Source organism: Atractosteus spatula, chromosome 7, assembly GCF_055471065.1.
Source record: "Atractosteus spatula isolate fAtrSpa1 chromosome 7, fAtrSpa1.hap1, whole genome shotgun sequence".
Classification (NCBI taxonomy): Eukaryota; Metazoa; Chordata; class Actinopteri; order Semionotiformes; family Lepisosteidae; genus Atractosteus; species Atractosteus spatula.
The window spans coordinates 24,207,903-24,229,970 of record NC_142712.1 but is presented as its reverse complement, the minus strand read 5'-3'; the positions used below and the strand labels follow the sequence as shown (position 1 = coordinate 24,229,970).

At 38.3% G+C, this 22,068-nt stretch overlaps 2 protein-coding genes across 4 annotated transcripts in view; both read left to right on the top strand.

The window, feature by feature from the left end:
* The first annotated feature begins 4,027 nt into the window (after positions 1-4,027).
* Positions 4,028-18,476, top strand: smpd1 (sphingomyelin phosphodiesterase 1). Its single transcript, XM_088922461.1, has 6 exons — positions 4,028-4,691; positions 8,859-9,631; positions 9,871-10,042; positions 12,738-12,814; positions 13,964-14,109; positions 14,591-18,476. Exons 1-6 carry the CDS (start codon positions 4,479-4,481, stop codon positions 14,995-14,997), a joined length of 1,788 nt encoding a protein of 595 aa, XP_088778587.1. The 5' UTR covers positions 4,028-4,478; the 3' UTR covers positions 14,998-18,476.
* Positions 18,477-19,973: 1,497 nt separating this feature from the next.
* The window catches only part of apbb1 (amyloid beta precursor protein binding family B member 1), a 50,004-nt gene continuing 47,909 nt past the window's right edge, over positions 19,974-22,068 (top strand). For all 3 annotated transcript variants that reach the window (XM_088921294.1, XM_088921293.1, XM_088921295.1), the window contains exon 1: positions 19,974-20,125. The gene's annotated coding sequence lies outside the window, so the exon portion shown is untranslated. The remainder of the gene's footprint in view (positions 20,126-22,068) is intronic.

Genomic DNA, 22,068 nt, shown 5'->3' with positions numbered 1-22,068 from the left:
AAAATTGTGAAAATGGAAGTTTAAATGCAGTCAGCAGTCTTTTAATATGTTTGTATGTTTGTATTGTTATGAAGTAAATCTAGATAAATTGGGTAACACCTGGCTTGTCAACATTTCCAGCTTCAATGCAAGGGGATGTTTGCTGAGATGTAAGTGTCCAGGATCAGTGATCAAAGCAATTGTCTAGTTTACCTTGGTTTACCTTACTTAACTATGCTGTGGATAAATTGTCTATCAAGAGTCCAGGAACAGAGCATAAAACAGGAAGCCAGGAAGGAGAAAACTAGAGAGAGAAAGGGGGAAAATGGAGACTACTAGAGGAGAAAGTAAATGGGGAAAAGGGAAGAAAAGAGACTAGAAACGAGGTAAGCGAGACGTCCTTGTTTCATATCACCTGGAAGGATCAGATTGGAGCTATTTCAACCCTGTTAAGAGAACTTGCTATTCTGTGGTTTTCAGGAAACTACAGTATGTTTTCCTGTGTAAAGAATCCATTGTTAACAAATGGCCTCTCCTGGTTACTAGATGCATTTAAGAATAGGGAGATAGGTTTCCATTCACTTAGCAGAATCAAGGTTCTATTATGTTTGGTTTAGAGGGTGACTTTCTGTTATTTTAAAAACTAAAAACAGTGTAGGGTATTTCTGGATGGTTAGGATGTTAGACCTTCGGGAAGCCTTATTTGAAAGTTTGTACATGGTTTAACTTGTGTGTTGTATGTTTGTGTTGTGTGTTATTTAGTGTGAACCTTGTCGTTGTCATTAAATATTTGTTTAACCTAGTGGCTGAATTATCACTCTTTTCACCAAAGCTGTACCTGAGAAAAATAAACTCATGTGCCTCTAACTACACCAACCACACAGGTACAGTCTTGGCAAAATCATTTGTGGGTTATTATTTACACATTGATTAATCAATTATGTCCTTTTCTGTTATTCACCATTTTTGTAACTACCTATTTGTGACAGTATCAAGCTTATATTTGTTATGTTATAATGTTTATTAATATAAAAGCAAATGTGGCCAAACCTCTATATAGTATGTGACAAGGGCTTACAGAATGGGTATTTTAAATCACTCCATAAGTACTTTAGAAATGCAATAGTGAGACATTTTGAGGACAGTAGTTGACACCTAATTTATAACTACGAACTGCCTTCTCTGAAAATGTAGTTTAAACTCTCTGAACCTTTTAGGTATTGTTAATCACTTCCTCTCTTATTTTTACAGATGTTCCTTACCACACAACATGGGAATGAGTTGTGAAAAGCATTGCATCATAATTAGTTAAAAATAAATAATACTGCATTGTATAACATGTATATACAAGCTGTAAAAATAGTAACATGAGGACCTTTACAATTGCAGCATGTTTTATGATTTTCAGTTTAGAAAGTATTCTTCTGTATTGCAGAAATGTTAAAGGAAACTGGTTTTGCAATTACTCCAACCAGATGATTGTGAGAACTTTGCTGATCACAGTAATACGGTTGGTATGATCTTAAGAGATGCTTTAACATATCTTTTCACAATATATCTCTTTTCTTTGTAGATTAACACAGGCCCTATTGGATGCATAAGTGCCTATATGGTTGATGCATGTCTGTCAGAGGCTGCTTAATGTACCATCAAATGCAGATGAACTCCTCACATAGCAATTTCTTGTTTATTTTTTGTGAAGGGAAAGAAATCTCTCTAAATGCAGCTTGGCCAGCATTAGAGGTTTATAAACGTTCTCTTAGTTCAAATTTCAACTGATCAGCCCTTTTTTAGAAATACTAACCATCTCTAGTTAATTAATCAAGAATGTGGAATAAACAAAGAGAACAAGAACACAATGTAGAATGTGTTCTGCAAACAAGCATTTTTTTAAACTAAAGCAAGCACAATTTTGATATTACTTATAACCGAATTAAAGGTCAGTTTTTTAAATAGATAAATTTTAACACCTTAATACATTTGGAAATAACTTATGTGTTTTAGACTTTATTTCTTTGGGCCTCATATGAGTTTTTTGTGCTGTGTATTGGCTGGAGGAGTTTATCTTGTCTGTTAGTTATCAAAAGCGGCTTACAAAATTCTGCCTGAATTTACTGAAATAAGAAAAGCAGAAGTTTAAATTACAATTTTAGATGTGGGCATCAATGTTACGACATTATTCTTTGTTTTGGTGCTCTGTTGGTATCACAAATATATAGTAACCACCATAAGCAGGAACTGTATCTGACAACACCACCTTAGAATTTTAAGGTGCTAGGACCCCTGCACCTGCCCCTACAAAAGGTTCATTGTGTTTCCCATAGCCTTCAAGACAAAGACAGTTATAGTACACAATGCACTTTTTATTCCTCTAAAAAATTATAATCGGTTATCACTGTCTACTAGAAAGAACAAGAAAAAAAAGTACCCAGTAGGGAAACATACTCAACAGATTGACAGCAAGGTCCTCAGTACCCAAGACAACAGTAAAAAAAAAAAGTCCAACAGCACCACTCTCCCAAATCAGCTCTGTCTTATATCCTGGTCTGATAACCTGATGTCAGCTCAGTCTGATCTCCTTCCGCTACACAGAAGAATGTGATGAAACTCTGTATAGTCTGTATGCATTGCATGCAGCATTCTGTTCAGCACTGACATTCCCAAACAAAATGTCATATTAGGAACAGGTAAAGGTTTATTCCATGCTGAAAAGAGAAGAAAGTTAACACAACATTTTGGCTGTGGATCCTTCTTTGCAGCCTATGCATGCTGACGCAGCTACCCACTTGAAATGTAATATTATACAGAGTTGGTGGAAGAAGACAATGCCTGAGCAGTCCTCAGCTGCACTCTGCTCAAGTCCCCTGTGTGTCTGAGTTCTCTCCTGTGTCAATCACTCTCTCTTCCTCCTTTGTTCTGTCTTCCTCTCTGTCCCCCTGTTCCAGAACTGGTTCAGCCCGTTCAGCACCCCCAGTTGATTCGCTTCTAGGCAAACAGTGTGTCATTCCATCTTTGATTTTCATCTGACATACTGTTTGTGCTGAAAATGCATGGAGACCATGATTTAAAGAGGATTAAAAGAGGAAAGCAGACACACAAAAAATACAAAACTGGTCATGTTAGTAGCAGTTAGAATGGATAACCAGTTATCACTTAGCTTAGGACATTCCTCTGTAGCCTACATAACTGCAGTCTGGGATGATCAAAGACATGCATTACAGGTACGTTTACAATTTCTAGACAACATGACTGACCTAAGCAACTACTGAATGTTCACAGCTCACAGAGGTGCTTGGGATGGCTGAATCCATTTGGCCTGGGTAACTTAGTATCATTCCTGTGATATGCAGTATCAATTAATAAATTAATGAGTCTATGGCTGCATTCCTCAGGCTCTGAAATCCAGAAGATTTTCTGTTTACTTACATTTTTTACAGCCTATCACCTAGTGGGAATTATTAAATTGATCCACTTAAAATTTAGGTGGATCAGATTATCCTTTCTCTGCAGCCTTAAGATGTTGATTATTTAAAAGAGGAAGTCCCACAGGTCTACTTTCACCAAGGTCCAGGGTTGTGTTCATTGGCATGGGTCCCCACTGGCACCAGAACCTGTCAGGACCTGAGCTAGTAAATTCTGGAAAATGTTAAATTCTGGAACTAGACATTTATATTTACAAGACGTTACATACAAGCACCCCCGTGTCATCATTACAATCACAAAAATAACGCAATAGTGTGAGTGCAGTTACATTACAGTGGTAATACATTGGTTATGTTGTAGTACGGTTACATTAGTATTATGTTAGAACCTTACAACGGTATCTGTGCCCAAAACCGTTTTATAGTTCAAAAACCTCCCTTTTCTTTGAAATTACGCCGCTAAAAGATCAACTGATAAAATAAAGCTGTTAAATAAAATGTTATGAATGTAAAGAACTCAAAACATGGAAGAGGACAGTTTACTTGACGTATGCATAAATACAGCCAATCCATGCAATTTATTTAGAAGATCTAGGTGGACGTGCTCACATGACATCATTGTCACATGACAGCACTCCGACGTCTTACCTCGCACAACTAGGACACAGGTTTTTTCCATTTGCAGCTTTATCGGTTTTAGTTTGTGATTCTTTTTCTAAACGATTTGCACATTTTGTTCAACTGGGATCTGTCTGTGCATACGAGTAGAGCTGTCGCATCAAACACGTCCTGCTTTTTGACACCATCGGATGTGCGTTAACAAGCAGAAACTCCGCAGCGCTGCTGTCGGAAGGGCTAATGGTGTGACCGGGGGATTTGATTTATAAGTAACACTTGAGTTTAAGACGTCGAGAGGCAGTTGTCGCTGTTGGAATAGAAGGGATATTTTAAAAAGTAGAATCTAAAACACGGCAGCTGCTGAGAAAAATTTGGGGTTCATAGTAGTGTCTTCGACGGAAACTGGAAACTGAGCTCAGTCTCTGTACAGAACGGGAGAAAAATAAGGATAGAAAGGAGATGAAGGCAGCGATGCTGGGGTTCTGTATGCTGTTGGTGTCAGTGCTGGATGCCTCTCCACTGCGTACGGCGCACGATTCACCCGTGTCTATGGGAGAGTACGTCATCAATTCCGGAAAGGCGCTGTCTCAACTGAAGGCTCGGTTCGGCTGGAGAAATCTCACTTGCCCTTTCTGTAAAGTCGTGTTCACCGCAGTCGATGTTGCTCTTTTGGTGAGAGAACGTTTTATTTAAAGTACTGTAATCTTCATTGTCAGTTTTGACAACAAACAACCTACGATTCTTTCACTAATCACTGACATTCAATAAGTAAACGAATTTATTGGTAAATGCTATCCATTTATTTACATTAAACGTGAAAACCACACGTACGTGCTACTACATAATTATTAACTTGAAAAGATCTTTGTATCTGTATACATCTTTGTATCAGATTTGTATCTGTATCATCATAGTGAAAGAAAAATATTAGCGCTTAGGGGAGGTTTACAGTTCTAATAAGCACTAATATAGCCCAAAACATTACTTGTCTCGAAAGACAAATAGTCGCTATCTGTAAATTATCAATTCATAGAACTAATTACATTCAGTATTTATTAAATATTCAAAAGTAGTTTGGAAAATAACGCCAAAGTAGAAGTTTTACCGTCCGATTGATGTAAAGGCTTTTGTTTCCTTTCTTCTCTTTCCAGCGTGGAATAAACCTTTACTTGTTCCTTTGCAGCCTGTGCATGCTGACGCAGCTACCTACTTGTCTTACAGTAGGTTTATACATGTCTGAAAGGAGACATGAGAATTTAGAGGAACATTTTAACTATTCTCATATTGTACTTGTTCAAGGAACAAGTAGACTAGGCCGGGTATCTCCAACTCTGGTCCCTGCCCTTTGACCAGCTAGTTTTACAGGTAGCCTTTAAGTCATTTGTAAAAATGCTGGACAGTTTATCTATAATCAGTTAAACAGCTGATTTTTGCAGAGTGATTAAATGATAGTTTGAAGCCAAATTCTGAAGACCATTCATCACTCAAGGTTCAGAATTTCCTTTATTAAATTATTTACTTGATGGACCTTGGTTTTCAAGGTGTCCTATAAAATTAAGTAATTGGATTGGGGCTTTCCAGGACCAGAATTGTAGTTCTCTGAAGAAACGGATGGTTCCAAGCTGAAAAGTAAAAATAAATATTTTGGCTTTGAAGCCTTCAGATCAGGAGTAGCACATTGACACAAATCTCTGTTAAATCTTGAATTAATTCTTGTTCATTTTTGCAGATACCTTCATAAATGCCAGCATTAAGAACTTAATCTTATGAATTAACTCTGTAAACTGCAGTTCACATGCACATTTGTCTTCCTACATTTGTGGGGACTTTTCATTTTTATTAATTTTTCTTAATTGTTCCATACTCCATCTAAACCTAACTCCACATAAAGTGAAAATAAAGAAGAAACTAATATTTTTGACATTTTGGAGTGACTCTTTGAGGAGTTATTTTCACTTTTTGTCAAAAAGACTTAAGGCTGATTAGAAAAAAAATTATGACTACTGTCTTAATGAAGAGGAAATGGTGAGAGACTTCAAGAAGAAACTACTCTTCTTACTCCAATAGAAGATGTCCTAAAGAGAAAAATAGTACAAAGGAGGGTAGTCATTAAGTTTTCATGAAAGTTTCAGTTTTCCTTTAATTTTAATTGAAATCTTGAAATCTCTCTCTTAAAGGTAAATTTTAAAAGAACTGATGACATTTTTGGTATTTTTACAGAATATTTTATGAATCCAACCTGATCAAATTGTCCATTTAGGGTGCTATCAATTAGCTTATTTTTTTACAGAGTAAACTATATTTCTTAACATAATGTTATAGGAATGATTATCATAGCTCTCTCTATGAGAGCAATCTGAGGTGGTGGTGGCATTGTGTGTGATTTAAAATGAAATGCCCTTACCCTAAAGCATAGTGGCATGAAGATTAGCATTACTACGTCCTAGCTCCAGGTCCAGTCTTTGATTCCATCTTATGAAGACTGACTGTGAGGAGTTTGCATGTTCCCTACTCCTTGTGTAGGTTTTTGCTGGGTGTTGCATTATATACTCCCATCTTCCAAAGAGAGATACAGTGCCTATAGAAAGTCTACACCCCCCTTGGACGTTTTCACATTTTATTATGTTACAGCATGAAACCATGATGTATTTAACTGAGATGTTTTGCCACTCATCAACACAAAGTACTCTATAATGTCAAAGTAAAAAAAAATCCAGACATTTAACTAAATTAAAAATAAAAAACAGAAAATAATTGAATGCATACAGTAAGTATTCACCCCCTTGCTTTGACAAACCTAAATTACCTAAAGAGAAGTAACCAACTCCAAGTCACATAATTACTTGACTGGAGTTCACCTGTTTGCAGTTGAGGTGTTTCACATGATTTCAGAATAAATACACCTGTGTCTGGGAGCTTCCCCACTTAGTGCATTTCCAAGGAAACACTATGCCATGAAGACCAGGGAACATTCCAAGCAGATCCAAAACAAGGTTCTTGGAAAAACACCAGTCAGGGCAAGGATATTTCCAAGGCATTGAATATACCTCGAAGCACAGCGAAGTCCATCATTAAAAAGGTGAGAAATAATATAACAACAACTGTGAATCTGCCCAGAACAGATTGTTCTCCAAAACTGAGTGTCCACGCAAGAAGAGCCGTAGTAAGGGAGACCACCAAGAGGTTATGGCAACTCTAAAGAAGTTACAGTCCTCCATGATGGAAGAATCTGTGCATGAGACATCAATATCTTGCACACTTCATAAATCTGCCTTGTACAGAAGGGTGGCGAAAAGAAAGCCTTTGTTGAAAAAAAATCATATCACATCTCACCTGAGTTTGACAAAGGCATGTGAAACTCAACAATTTGGAGAAAGATTTGGTTTGATGAGACCAAATTGAACTTTATGTTTGGCGCAAACCTAACACAGCATATCACACTGAGAACACTATCCCTAAAGTGAAGCACGGTTGTGGCAGCATTATGCTTTGGGGATGCTTCTCTTCGGCAGTGACTGGAAAACATAAAGATAGAAGGAAAAATGGATGAAGCTAATTACAGAAAAATCCTGGAGGAAAACATCTTCCAACAGGACAGTGACCCAAAAACATAAAGCAAACGCCATACTGGAGTGGCTTAAAACCAAAAAGGTCAATGTCCTGGAGTGGCCCAGTCAAAGCCCAGACCTCAATCCAATTGAGCATCTGTGGAATGACTTAAAAATTGCTGTTTACAAATGGTCCCCATCCAACTTGATGGAGCTTGAGCAATTTTGCCAAGAAGAATGAGCAAAAATTCTAGTGTCAAGATGTGCAAATCTGATAGAGACTTACCCAAAGAGACTCAGCTGTAATTGCTGCCAAAGGTGGTCTTATCAAGTATTAACTCTGGGAGGGGGGGTTGAATACTTATGCATTCAATTATTTTAGTTTTTTTATTTTTAATTAATTTAGTAAAATGTCTGGATTTTTTTTTCACTTTGACATTATAGAGTACTTTGTGTTGATGAGTGGCAAAAATTCATAGTTAAATACATCGTGGTTCCATGCTGTAACACTATAAAATGTCTAAGGTGGGTGTAGACTTTATATAGGCACTGTAGGCTAAATTTGATTAATTACTCTAAATAGTGAAATCAGTGGGGGCTTTAAAGAAATGTCATACTGGTAATTGTTCCCAGTGCAACCAGTATTGACTGTAGAACTGTACAGAAATAGGACCCTATTGGCTGAATGACCTCCTCTCATCTGTCCTAGCTGATGTTCTTGTAGCCGGTATATGCAATGATCTTGTTTTGAGTAATAAACATTTGCCCTTTTCACAATGAGAAGTTATGGGCATTGGCAGGAACTGGTTGTGATGTAATATTTAGTAGTATAAGAAATGGTTCTCCACTGTTTAAACATTATTTCTATTTTTGGATGTAGTTTCTTACATTGTGGAAGTTTTTTTGTGGTATCATATTTGTGATTATTACCTTAAGGGGTCTCACATACTGTTAACTGTTCAAGCAAAATAAAATTCAAAAGGTTTTTTAAGAAAAGACTACAGATCTGAATGAAAGAGCACTTTCACTCATAATTGGTTACGGTCATTTTTACTGGTTCCTAACACTGTTGTTCAAGTGACCTGACTAGTTGTGAGGTCTTCAGTAACTGAGAATTAAAAGTTACTCATAAAGCCAGGTGGACAGAAGCCCTTCAGGACCAGCACAATGAGAATGAAAAATGAGAGAAAGAGATTTCTGTGCTACTGGGTTAGCATTGAGAGACAATAGGGGGTGTCCCTTGCACAGAGGAAAGCATGGTCACCTGTTAAGCTTTTTTCCTTCTGTGCAGAGTGAGAAGATTGAAGACAGAGTGGCAGCCTTGGCAGCCAGAGTGTGCAAGGAACTGCACCTTGCAGATGAGAGGGTGTGCACTCAGATTACCGAGCTCTTCAAAGTAGATGTCATCTACGTGCTGCGGGAATCCCTTCTCCAGCCAGCTGAGGTTTGTGCTCTGGTGGTGGGCAGGGACTGCGGGCATTATGACATCTATGCTGAATGGAACATCACCTTGCCAGCTGTGCCCAAGCCTCCAGTGGTGCCTCCCTCTCCTCCTAAACCAGGTTCAGCTCAAAGCAGAGTCCTCTTCCTCACTGATGTGCACTGGGACCGCGACTATACTGAGGGCACCACCGCTGAGTGCAAGGAGCCTCTGTGCTGCCGGAATGAGTCTGGTGTTCCTCATTGGCATCACAGCGGTGCTGGCTTCTGGGGCACCTACAGCAATTGTGACCTGCCCCTGCGCACTGTGGAGAACCTCCTTCAGCACCTCGCTGCCACTGGCCCTTGGGACTGGGTTTACTGGACTGGAGACATCCCTGCTCACAATATCTGGGCCCAAACGCGCAGCCAGCAGCTCATGGAGCTCAGCAGCATTAGCCAGCTGATCCACAAGTATCTGGGCAGCGTGCCCGTTTATCCTGCAGTGGGCAACCATGAAAGCACACCTGTCAACTTCTTCCCCCCTCCCTTTGTCCATGGCAACCGGTCCTCAGCGTGGCTCTACGACAGGATGGCAGATGAGTGGAACATCTGGTTACCCGCAGCAGCTCTGAAAACACTTAGGTGAGACTACAGTTCTTGGTGTGCTTGTGGGATGGATGGACAGTGTGTCAGCACTGTTCTTAGTGCTCTGAGAACTTCAATATCAGAAGAAAAATTACAGTAGCCAGAAATAACTACTTACAGTATGAGATAAAGACTTATGCTTTTAAACTGTATGTCCCTGCCATTGTTTTAACATATTATATTGTAATAAAACTATAAAGATTCATGAACACCTAACTGTAAAATTGTTTCTGCAGACTGGGGGGGTTTTACACTGTGGAAATACAGCCTGGCCTGCGCTTGGTGTCCCTCAACATGAACTTCTGTGCTAAGGAGAACATTTGGCTAATCATCAACTCCACTGATCCTGCTGGGCAGCTGCAGTGGCTTATCAACATCCTGCAGGATTCTGAGAACAAGGGCGAGAAGGTGACCTTTTCAGTGTCTGCTTCACAGAGCTAAGACATTTAATGTCATTCTTTAAATTCACTGTGCAGAATTCTAACTTTCTGAAGGCAGGAAGCTTAGGTTGCTTATCTTTAAAGGCCTGCCCTGGGATCCTGCTTAGAATGCATTCATTATAATTAGTTATCTTCCACTTTTACAATAATAATAATAATAATAATTGCTTGCACTTATATAGCGCTTTACAGGTAATGGGAAGTCCCCTTCACCACCACCAATGTGCAGCATTCACCTGGATGATGCGACGGCAGCCATAGTGCGCCAGAACACTCACCACACATCAGCTATTAGTGGGGAGGAGAGCAGAGTAATGAAGCTAATTCATAGATGGGGATTATTAGGAGGCCATGATTGGTAAGGGCCAATGGGAAATTTGGCCAGGACGCTGGGGTAACACCCCTACTCTTTTCGAGAAACGCCCTGGGATTTTTAATGACCACAGAGAGTCAGGACCTCGGTTTACGTCTCATCCGAAGGATGGCGCCTGCTTACAGTATAGTGTCCCCGTCACTATACTGGGGCATTAGGACCCACACAGACCACAGGGTGAGCGCCCCCTGCTGGCCCCACTAACACCTCTTCCAGCAGCAACCTTAGTTTTTCCCAGGAGGTCTCCCATCCAGGTACTGACCAGGCTCACACCTGCTTAGCTTCAGCTAAGCAATAAAATAAACATCAATATGGGCTGTTTTTTCCTTTGTAGGATCCAATTTAGAAATTATATATTGCTATTTGTGCTAGAAAAAATGAAAGTTGAGTGAAATATAAACATTCAAATAAGCAATTGTGGTGTCCAGAAATAAATACTGTTACAAATGGGGGGTTACGAAACTGGTGAAAATCAGGAATTGACAGAGTAAGTTTAGTAAATAAGTGAAATAATTATTCATAGCCCCCAACTTGTATGTGATTTATAACTGTATACCCGAATGGCTGGTATAACAAGAGGCACGTGAATTTTTTATTCAATTTTTTTCAATTCAATTCAAGGTGCTTTATTGGCATGACTGATGAGTACAATCAGTGTTGCCAAAGCAAAACAAATACAATTAACATTAAACAAAACAAAAAAATCTACAGACATTTACAATAAAAATACATAAATATTTACATATAGACAGATGGAGCATTATTGGGAGACAGACTCACCGTTTCTCAGGCTGTGACAGGAGAACACATACTGGGCTGCCAGTTCAACTGAGTTCACTCCTCCCTCTTACCAGTAGGATTGGGACCTGTTCTGATTCTGGCAGGTGTGGGAATTCTGGGATTGGCTGTGTAAATTTGGGGAAGAATGTTTCCCAGAATATTTGTCGCAGTGCAGTAAGAAGTGCACCTCTGTCTCTGTTTCTCTCCGCTGGCAGTGGGAGCGCAGCCTGTCCTCTCTGGGCAGCCAAGTCTGCCTATGTCGCCCAGTTTCTAAGGCCAGGCTGTGGTCACTGAGCCTGTAGTTCGTCATGGTCTGTTTCTTTTTTCTGTTATTTAGCTTGGTTAGATATTCTCTGGCACAGCTTGAGAGGAGTAATAATCAAGGCAAATTACACAAGACACAAAATGCAAAGTTACATTATATAACAGTATTTACAGGGTTTTCAGAAGCCTAAAACTCTGGTCACCCAGAAAAACTTAGACTGCTACTAAGCATTAAACTCTTAATGTACCCATATCCCTACCCATAAAATGCACCCTAATCAGAAAATACATTTCTAACTGAGGTATCTTTTACCCAGGAAACCCAAGTTCCCAAAAAACACAGAAAATCACACTCTCCAATGAGGTTTGAATACTTCACTCCAGTCAGATTTGATTTGGATGATCAAGAAGTAGCGGCTCTCGACTGGTGCAAGCATCAAGTCCCAAGTTCCACCTCCTCTGGCCTCACCTCTCTCTCTTCTCCCTGCTCTCCTTGTTTCTTCCTTCTTCCTCCCCTCTTTTTCTCTCCTTTCCTGTGCTCGTAAGGTGAACTTATACTGTGTCTTTCTGCCTTGCTCCTTTGCAATTATTCATCCACAACTTGCCTCAGCATACTAAGATAAACTTTACTATTGTTTCTAGTCAAGGGACCCCCCAGACCTCAGCAAATATCCTCTCTGCTTTGAAGTTAGAATTGTTTACTCTTCCCAGTTTCACAAACTTTATCTAAAATCTAAGAGGCACTTCTCGGTCACCCAAAGCTGTAACAATAAATTCTACACCACACAGAGGACTTCTTAATTCTCTCCTAATCAAATTGTTTATCATTGATAAATAATGAAGGAATAATAGGGCCTCATAGGGCCCCTCAGTCTGTGCTTAGCCTCCTGACTCAGTGTCAAGATGGCACAGTGAAGTCCTGCTTTTCCCTGTGTCCTGTATTATAGGAAGCAAGACTGTTGGAGAGTGCACCACTGTTGTGTAAAACCTGGAGTGAGTAGTGAACCAAATCATTGTCATTCTGAATGTAATTAGGACTCTGGATTCTCATACTCTACTGATCACAGCTGTGTTGCTTGTTAGGGTGGGATAACAGTCTGCATTCTCTACTGCAGTCACATTTACTGACAGGCTTTTCAATTGCCACTAAAACTGCTCTTAATTCTTGTACCTTATATTGTGATACTGTAATTGTGGCACAATTGTATTCTTTACAGGTAATTATGACTGTCCTTTTTTTTGTCAGGTACACATCATTGGGCATATTCCTCCTGGCTTGTGTTTAAAGAGCTGGAGCTGGAATTACTACCATATTGTTAACAGGTGTGTCTTTATAAGTATGTATTGTACAAAATCCATAAGATTAAAAAGCGATGGCTGTGGTAAAATATCATATCTAGAATACAGTAGGAGATCTCTTGAAATCTCTTGAAGGATTGAAATAGGCTATACTGTTTTATGCATTTCATTACATAATCTCTTAAAATCCTATTAAATGGCACTGATTGCTCCTTAGTTTTTATGTCAAGTGAGCAGGTATAATATGATATAGTGGTTATCAAATGTATTCACCCTCCTTGGACTTTTGTACACTTCATACAACATCATAACTGGGACTTTTTGCTATTGGTTGACAGACAACACTAATGTCAAAGTGAAAAAAAAAATCTACAGATCCTCTACAATTAATTACAAATATAAAACAGAAAATAACTGATTGCATAAGTATTCACCCCCATAACGATATTTGGTAGAGGCATGTTTGGCAGAAATTATAGCCATGAGTCTTTTTGAATAAATTTCTATCACCGTTGCACATTTGGACACTAATTTTTGCTCATTCATGTTTGCAAAATTGCTCAAACCCTCTCAGGTTAGATGGAAACTGTTGGTGAATGCAATTTTCAACTTCTCCCACAAATTCATGATTGGACAGAAGTCTGGGACTTGATTGGGCTACTTTTTTCTTTTTAAACCACTTCCACTAGTGGACATTTTGTCTTGATCAATGGCAAGAAATCCCATATAAATACATTGTTATTCTATATTTTAACACAGTGAAATGTGGAGAAGTCCAAGGTGGGTGAATACTTTCGATAGCCACTGTTTTTTGCTGTAGAATACCAAGCACAAAAATGTGCAGATATGAATACCACAGCATATGGTGAAGTGTATGCAGGATCTAACATTAAAAAAAACTGTCATTTATACCACTGGAGGACATGTTTTGGGTAAAAACTGTTTTTTGGGTGTTCATTTGACTATGGATGGTTTATGTGTTCTATGTAATGCTTATAAACAGCATTGGATATCCTATTGCTTAATCTGGTGTCAGCTCTAGTGGAAAAATCTTGCAGTGTTCACCCTTGCTTTGAATGTGTCTTTTTAAGATTACAGAAAAAAAGCCTTGGCTCTATAGTCTTAAAGTCTCCATGTTTGGCCTGAAGCAGTAGTTTGTGTTTGTGTTCCTAGATATGAGAGCACTATTGCAGGACAGTTTTTCGGACACACACACTTGGATGAGTTCCAGATGTTCTATGACGAAGAGACCCTGACCCGCCCACTAGGTGTAGCTTTTATTGCTCCCAGTGTAACCACCTTTGTCAACCTCAATCCAGGTAACTGGCATAGGTAATCCTGATCCTGCTGCAGGACAACTCAATTAACATTTGTTGATAGGAATTTGGTGATGTCCTTTCTATACTGTGTTTATCTACACTTTCTGAAGTCTTGCCAGGATTTTAGCTGAGCTTGAAATTGGAAACTGTTGTGCTTAAATATTACATGTGTTATATGTGAGTGTCTCCCAATTTCTTACTGACATTTCAGAATCCCTGGACTTTCAGATCAGGTTTTATCTAAACAGTAGACAGTTTAAGTATATTTATCTGAACTAATAAATGACTTTTCTCTTGAAAACATTGTTTTTTCTCTACCAAATAGAAAAGAGGGAATATTATCACATGAATAGTAGGAAAGAGGCAACCAAATATATACAGTATGTACTCAAAGCAAATCAGTGAATCCTGTGTTTTCTGCATTGTCCTGAAAAGTGCTTGTGGTAGAGAGCCTTACACTTGAATTGTTTGTTCTTGACAGGTTATCGTGTATACTACATGGATGGTAATTACTCAGGCAGCTCTCGCTTGGTGCTGGACCATGAGACCCACATTCTGAATCTAACGGAAGCCAACAACCATACCATTGGCCCCAGCTGGACTTTGCTGTACAGGGCTCGAGATATGTACAAGCTTGAGACCATTTTCCCTGCTGATTGGGATGGACTCATTAAAACGTTCCTCCAGGATGACCGTATTTTCCAAAAGTTCTGGTATTTTAACCACAAAGGCCATGTGTCTGAGCCCTGCAAAGATGTCTGCAAGACTGCTGCTCTCTGCTTCCTGCGCACTGGGCGGTATGAAGACTCCAAACTGTGTGATGGTCTTGGCACAGGTGTGTCCTACAAGGACATTACAAAGGTCATTAGAAAAAGAGCACTGTGCTAGCCACATTGGTCCCTTCAGAATGAGTGGCAATTCATAGCCTTACAGAACTTATTAGTGCACCTGCCACATTTTTGCTGCCAATTCTTTGTATTGATCCTCTAAAATGGCCTGTATTTTTATGGAAAATCTGGTCGTCTTCTATTAGCTATATTGAGTAAATATTCTGTATGAAGATTGAATTAATTGGAGGCTGCTAAATGGCTCTTACTAAACCTTGATTCCACACTTGACTGAATTGTTACCAAGAAGTTGTCTTTAACTTTCATTTTCAGGCTGTTATTAGGGTTAGCTTGGTTTTGAATGTAGGGGGATTTATGGTTGCCATGCACTAAGCCTCATGTGCCTTTTTCTTCAGAGAGTAGTACAGTATTATATTATCTAGTAAATTCTTTAATACATGGCCAAGCGTTAATGGAATTATTGAACCCATGAATGATACCAGTCTAGTCGGGATAACCTGTTTCCAGGCCCTGCCTGCCATTTGCTGACTCTCAGAGGTACAGATGGGTCAGGTGGCCCAGGCACTTGTTGGGCATTTGTTTAAGAAGTCATCAGCGTAACTGTCTGAAATCAGTGAAAAGTGCCTGTCTTCCAGATGGCACACACACAGGACCCTCTGTTTTCAAGTTATTTCTTGTCTGTCTACCTCCCATTGAAGCCTTAGTAAGCAGTCAGTAAGGTGCCCCTTTTCCCTGCCTTATGTAATTCTGTCTGTAAATAATGCTGACATGTTTTGTGATTGAATAAATAAGACCTCTTTCAGTATGTTCAACACCTGCGTAAAAACAATGAAATCCCATTGCAGTGAACCAGTAAACAACATTCTTCTTTTTCAGTGTCTTAAAATTGAGGTAGACAAGCAGAAACAAAATTTGGAGTCATTGTGCAAGAGAAACTACTGTATGGAAACAGTATCCCAGAGAGCATAAGGATGTCCTGCAGTTGCCTTGTGTGGATAAGTTGGCAATTCCAAACAGTGTATTACTGAAGTACTTTTTTAAAAAATCTTAGTATACTTAAAAAATGGATCACTGATCATGAAATCCTACTGATTGAAACATTATTAAGGTCTCTTAAAATTTAAGAAAATATATTTCTTTCTTGTTTTGAGAGCAAGATTAATTTGATCTGTATAAACAAGATAACAGTATAATTTTAAAATGACCTGGTTTTCATTCCAGTTGAGCTCATAACTATTTTCTGCACTCAGGACAGGTCTCACAAATCTCTTTTATGTGAGTCATTTCCAATAAACACCTCTTATTGTTTATCCATTTATACTGTGCAGACAAGGGTGGGATTGACACTGTCAAACTCTTACGATCAGTGTTTTCAGTGCTGCATAGGCCCAAGTCATTAAAATCATAAACAATAATTGAAAAATAAAAAGAGGGAGAGCCCAGCACAGGTTTTGTGCCAATTCTTAACCTCATTCTACTGTTCAAGAACTGAAGTGTTTTTAAAGCTACACGATGTATGTGTGTGCTTTGTGATAGACCTGTCCACGGTGTATCCAGTTTTTTATCCGATTGTTCCCAGGATAGGTTCAGGCCACCATGACCCTGAATTGGATAGGCATTTATTAAAAGTGATGTTGATTAATTTTTAAAATGTATCAGTGGTTTGGCTTTAATTTCCCCATTAATGCTGATATGGCTAACTCATAAAAGGTTTTGATGGAATTATGAAAAAGTATTGAATATACATTTGAATAGTGGTTGATTTCCTACTTCTTAACACCAACTCTGAACTCTACCAAATATGCAACTTATACTTGAATTATTGTATTCATAATTTTATTGGGTCCTGGTTTGGATTCAGAACTGTGGTGCTTTCTGTGTTCTGAGTTTGCATGATCATGTGGGTTTTTACCAGCTGCTCAAGTTTTCTCCCATCTTGTAAAGAAATGCTGGTCAGGTTAATCAGTATCTCCAAACTGTCCCTGTATATTTGATTCATTGGTGTGCGTCCAGGACTGGTTCTAGGTTATGGCGATGTTTTCCAATCTTGAATAGAATAACTCTATGTGCTTTTTTAACAATTTGCTGGCTTTCTACATTCCAAAATATGGAGCAGAAGGAAAAAAAAACTCATGTAAAAATATTACCCTTAAATGACTGTCCTGTTATCTAAAAAATCTCAAATCAAATAACAAATGTAATTTATTGTTGACCTCTTAAAAAGTAATCCCTAAACCAAAACTCTCATTTAGTGGCCTCCTTCAAGTTCTGTCTCTGACTTTCTTAGCACCACTAACATTGCATTTCTCTGTTCTGTATTTTCAGTTGTAATGCTTGCTTTTTCCTCTTAAACAAACTACTCCTGTTATAGGTCAGTTAATTCCAAAAGTTATTTTTTTCTAGTATGATACACACCAATTACACTATACAATGTACTAGTACACTATATTATACAATAATGCATCCTGTACCACAAACTGCTCCTAAGCAGGTTGCATAACCTGTGACTGGCCAATTAATTCCAAACTTAGTTCTTCAATCAAGCAACAATTCAGTTAACACATGGCAAAACAACTGCTCCTTGCATGATGCAGTGACGCTTAATTAACCCATAATAAGTCTTAGAACATATACTGAACCACCGACTGCTCTTCAAATTGTTGCCAATGTTGTTAAAGTGTGTAGGGACTTGCTAGAACCTTTCAATGCTGAGTGCAGTTTTAGGACTCTTGTCTTTGCAGTATATTCTGCTGAGCACAATTTCCTGGTGACTGCTGTATACATTTGTGTCTTTTTGTTTCTTTGATACAGTTGCTCTTCCTGTTTGTAGAGTTCCAGAGTGGCTACAATGCACATGAGCTAAAAGACAGCTAGTCATGATAGACAAATGTTTTTTTTAATTGAACTGCAGTTTCTAAAGATATTTTATTTTGAGGCTTCAGATTTTCAGCCAGGCTGCCAGTTTCTATGGCCCTTCTATCACTAGACTGTATGTACTGTATGTCTATAATGCATTCTGTTATTAATCTATGTTGGTGAAGAAGAATTTTGGAATTCAACAAGGATGATCACATTAAAAAAATTCTATTACCTGTTATCCAGATATCAAAATTTGGAGACTTAATTACATCCTTTGAGTATTTTACCAGCCATTATCAATCATTCTAGTTTCATGAAGCTTAATTGTGTCTTTTGAGACTTTTTGAGGAGACTGATAGGAGACAGGAATAATAAATGAAAGAGGTTATGTTTCATTAAAACCTCTGAGATTAAAATAATTACTTAAGAAACTAGCACCAGTATCCTAATTTTAAAGATGCCTAAACCTAATGTATTTTTTATAAGGATTGTTTCATCTACTGACCTTTACCAAAAATGTTAATGGTTGATTGTGTATTCTTAATTACTTTTATTGTAATGTTGTTCAGTTTTTTGTAAATTTCTGTACTCCAGATGTATTTATACCTGGTGATTCATGTTTGTATAATTTGGTTCTGAAAATTAAAAGTTTTAATCCTCATTTTCTTGTTGCTTTTGTAAACTTCTCAGTGACTGAATTAATACATCTACTGATGCTCCTAGACACATCATCAGTGATGTTCCTGGGTTCATCGGCTCTTTCAATATCATACACCCTCCCCCAGGTGACCCAGCTGAGGGTGATCAGACCTCAGCTTGTGTCTAGGTGGCATTAAACTAATCCCCACGAATGTCCTCTTTTTGAGCCAGAGACATCTTAAGCCTCTTTCTGCTGCTTCAGTGAAGATCCATGAATGTACTTGAATGCCTGAACATTAAACGTCTCTTTTAAAATTACTAAAGATGGAGAAGTTGTCTGAGAGTAATGGCAGCCCAATGTGCACTACATTTACAAGGAAAAATTTATGGATGCCTTATAAATCAACAAAGGGTAGTTGTACATTGAAATGATTGTTTCCAATTATTCTAAGGTTTGGAAACTCCATGTTCAGAGAGACTGAGAAAATATTCATTTTTACCTTGAACCATGAAGATTTTTGCACCAATAAATAGCAAGCTATCTTGAAGTGTCAATCTCAATCTTAAACAAAAATGCAAATTTCAGGAATTAGGTTTGTTATGTCTTCCTCCTACCTAAATGCAAAGCTGAATTGACAGTACAGCTACATTTTGGATATCTGAATGCTTTTTATATTACATGGTTTTGTTATATTACACACATTAGATTTGTTCTGCCCCAGTTTATATTAGGTATTTTCAAAGGAATTTCAATATCTTAATAATTTTACAGATTGTGTCGATGTAATAGTTTTAGTTCCAAACATACTTTCTAAAAAAAAAACTTTCAAAACATTTTATTTCCTTAAAAGTTTGGAAACAGGCATTTTTTAAATTGTTTTACATACCTGTTGACAGCTTTTCCTTAAACTGATTCTGGACACATTCAAAAAATATAGCTGGTTTAAAAACAGTATAAAGGAATGATTTTCATACAACTGGAAACTGGAAAGGCAATACTCAGCTATCGGTATTTTTATTTTTTTAAATTTGCATGCTAATTCGTGAATTATACTTGATATACTGCTCTTTTAATTACACCAAATTTGTTTAAACTACATAATTCATCCTCCGTTTATTCTGTCTCTGTGACCAAAGCTTAAGCGTGCACATATGCATACTTTCAAAACATACAAGGAAAATCCTCAATGTTCATGGAAAACTAAACATTTTGTGTATAAGATGTAATATGGAGCTCAGGGAAATATATGACAACTTATAGTTTTATTGACCGTTGCCTACATCGGTGTTTTACATGAGTACCAGATTGGTCAACGCAGGATCGCTCAACGAAACGTTGTTAATATCATCCAATCGTCATCGCTCTTGTGCCAGGCACTGCTTAATTGCAGTTTCCTATAAGAAATCTACCTCCTACTTTTGGGCTCCATTAATAATAATTATTTATATCTATGGTGTGCTGGAACCCCACCCTCAGGCAGCTATAGGCGCTATCTTTCGCCTTCACCTCTATAACGTGACTCGTCCAACGGAATGACGTGGCTACGGTGACGTCTGCAGTGTTTCGCCCGCAAAGTAGTGCAGTTTAGTAATAAAATTGATTCCTTAGGAGGCGGGTTGTATTTCAAACACTTCAAAGAAAACCGCAGGAGAAAGAAAGTAAATAAAAGGTAAGATTGAAGCGACCTACTGAATGAGCTAGGGGACAATGGTGCGCTGATTCGGTGCTGGGTGTTCTTATGTTGAGAATGTGAAGAAAAGGCTGGGGATAAATTCGGGGATAGGCTGAATATTGATAATAATAGTTAGGAGATAGTAGAAAAACACAATGCCTGTATGTCCTGCAAGGATCGTGGAAGATTGATTAAGCGGTGCTGAACTAAGGTTTCTGTCCTGCTGCTCTGCCTGTTGGCTGATTTCTTCCAAATGCGAAATGAGTGGGGGGACTGTGCCCAGGGTGCGTGGCTGGTCTACGCGCGGCAGCTGCAGGAGAGGCCGGCTTGGCTCACGGGCACGGGCATGGGACTATCTACTGAGGCCTCCATGTATTGCCTCTAAGCCCTTGTATTGTTTACTATCGGCAAATATAACGGATTCTTTCTGCCACGTTTTTTGGTACTGCTAAGGTACCGGTACCGTGGGAATCTTGATCAGTGCGTGTACAAGTAAACCTCTCTTTAGTGCTTTATGAAAACATCAATGAAGCTGTGATAGAGCATTGTTATTAATATGGCTTTTTGTAATTCTTCCAAATACCTGATTAAATTATAATCACTGTGTTACTTCTGGTATTTCGTGTAATAATGTTAAGTACATTATGCTTAAGATTGTAATGATACGATGTGTGAAGCGGAAGGCCCTTTAATTAGTCAAGATGCGGCTCCCCATCGCGTTATATGTAGCTACAGTATTTACTTTTGAACTATACTTAGCGCCACAATACGATGTTCATTTTACAGTACAGCTCTTTTAATTGTATTGAATCTTTATTTACAATTTGGTGTCCATCATCTGTGATCACCTTTATTAAAAATGTTTATTCTACGAATGGTTGTTTAGAAATATAAGAATATTTCTGTTTCCTTGCGAAAGGAAGAGATTCTGAAAAAAAAACCGAATCATTGTCATCCTCAGTGACTAAAAAATAATTCAGAACATTTACTTTGAATGATTTTCTAATTTAGGCAGTCCAGTTATAATATGTTTAAAGTCTATTGTAAAACAAAGAAATAAAAACTGTATTTGTGGGTATTAAAAAACAGTGCATTAAATATTGTGGGCAGTTAAAATCTGCAGACCTAGCTTTGAAAATAAGGAACAGTGAGCAGCGATGTTGTGGGGGCGGTCAGGTCTCTGGACTGTAGTGTTGTGGGTTTAAATCCCAGGTGGGCCCGTTGTTGTCCTTGAGTGATGCACTTCAGTCACTTTGCACTAGTAAGTATATATAAGTATAGTAAGTAAGCTATATAAATGGGTTGTCATTGTAGATGGGTTTTTTTTCTCAGTTGACCTAACGTGCTAACTATAAGTAAAGATAAATGTAACCCACTGAGTATTATGTTAGTCATAAAAGTGGAAACTATGTGGAAGTGCATTTAAAGCTGAGGATAGGTGGCTCTTCTTTACCCAAAGAGTGAGTATGTAAGAAGCTTAGGAAACACCACCACGTTTTTCACCATGTTGATGAAACAGATACCCTGGTTTCTTTCTGTAAACTGCTAGAGAAGATACTTGGGTGAATTAACTACTGGTTTATTATTATTATTATTATTATTATATCTAGATTGGCCTAATGGTGGACTCTTCTCACATGTAACTGATGTTATGGTCAGTTCTATAGCACTAGGGGAATACAGGTTTTTGCATCAAGATCATCAGTACAGTCTGGTGAAATCTGTATTACTCTGTGCCTTTCATCAATCATTGAAAGATAAATACATCCATTGATTCATCCAATAAAGGGTAACGGGGCAGTTGGAGTCTATCCCAGCAAGCAGCTGGTGCAAGGCAGGACACACCCTGGATGGGAGTCCGTCACAGGGCACACGCAGTCAAAAACGGAGAAACACACACACCAGGGGCAATTTTCCAGAAGCCGATAAACCTACCAGTA

Coding starts and splice junctions, on each gene's coding strand:
- smpd1 (XM_088922461.1), top strand. CDS start 4,479: ATGAAGGCAGCGATGCTGGGGTTCTGTATGCTGTTGGTGTCAGTGCTG. Junction 10,043..12,737: donor CTGAGAACAAGGGCGAGAAG/GTGACCTTTTCA, acceptor TTTTTTTGTCAG/GTACACATCATTGGGCATAT. Junction 12,815..13,963: donor TACTACCATATTGTTAACAG/GTGTGTCTTTAT, acceptor TTGTGTTCCTAG/ATATGAGAGCACTATTGCAG.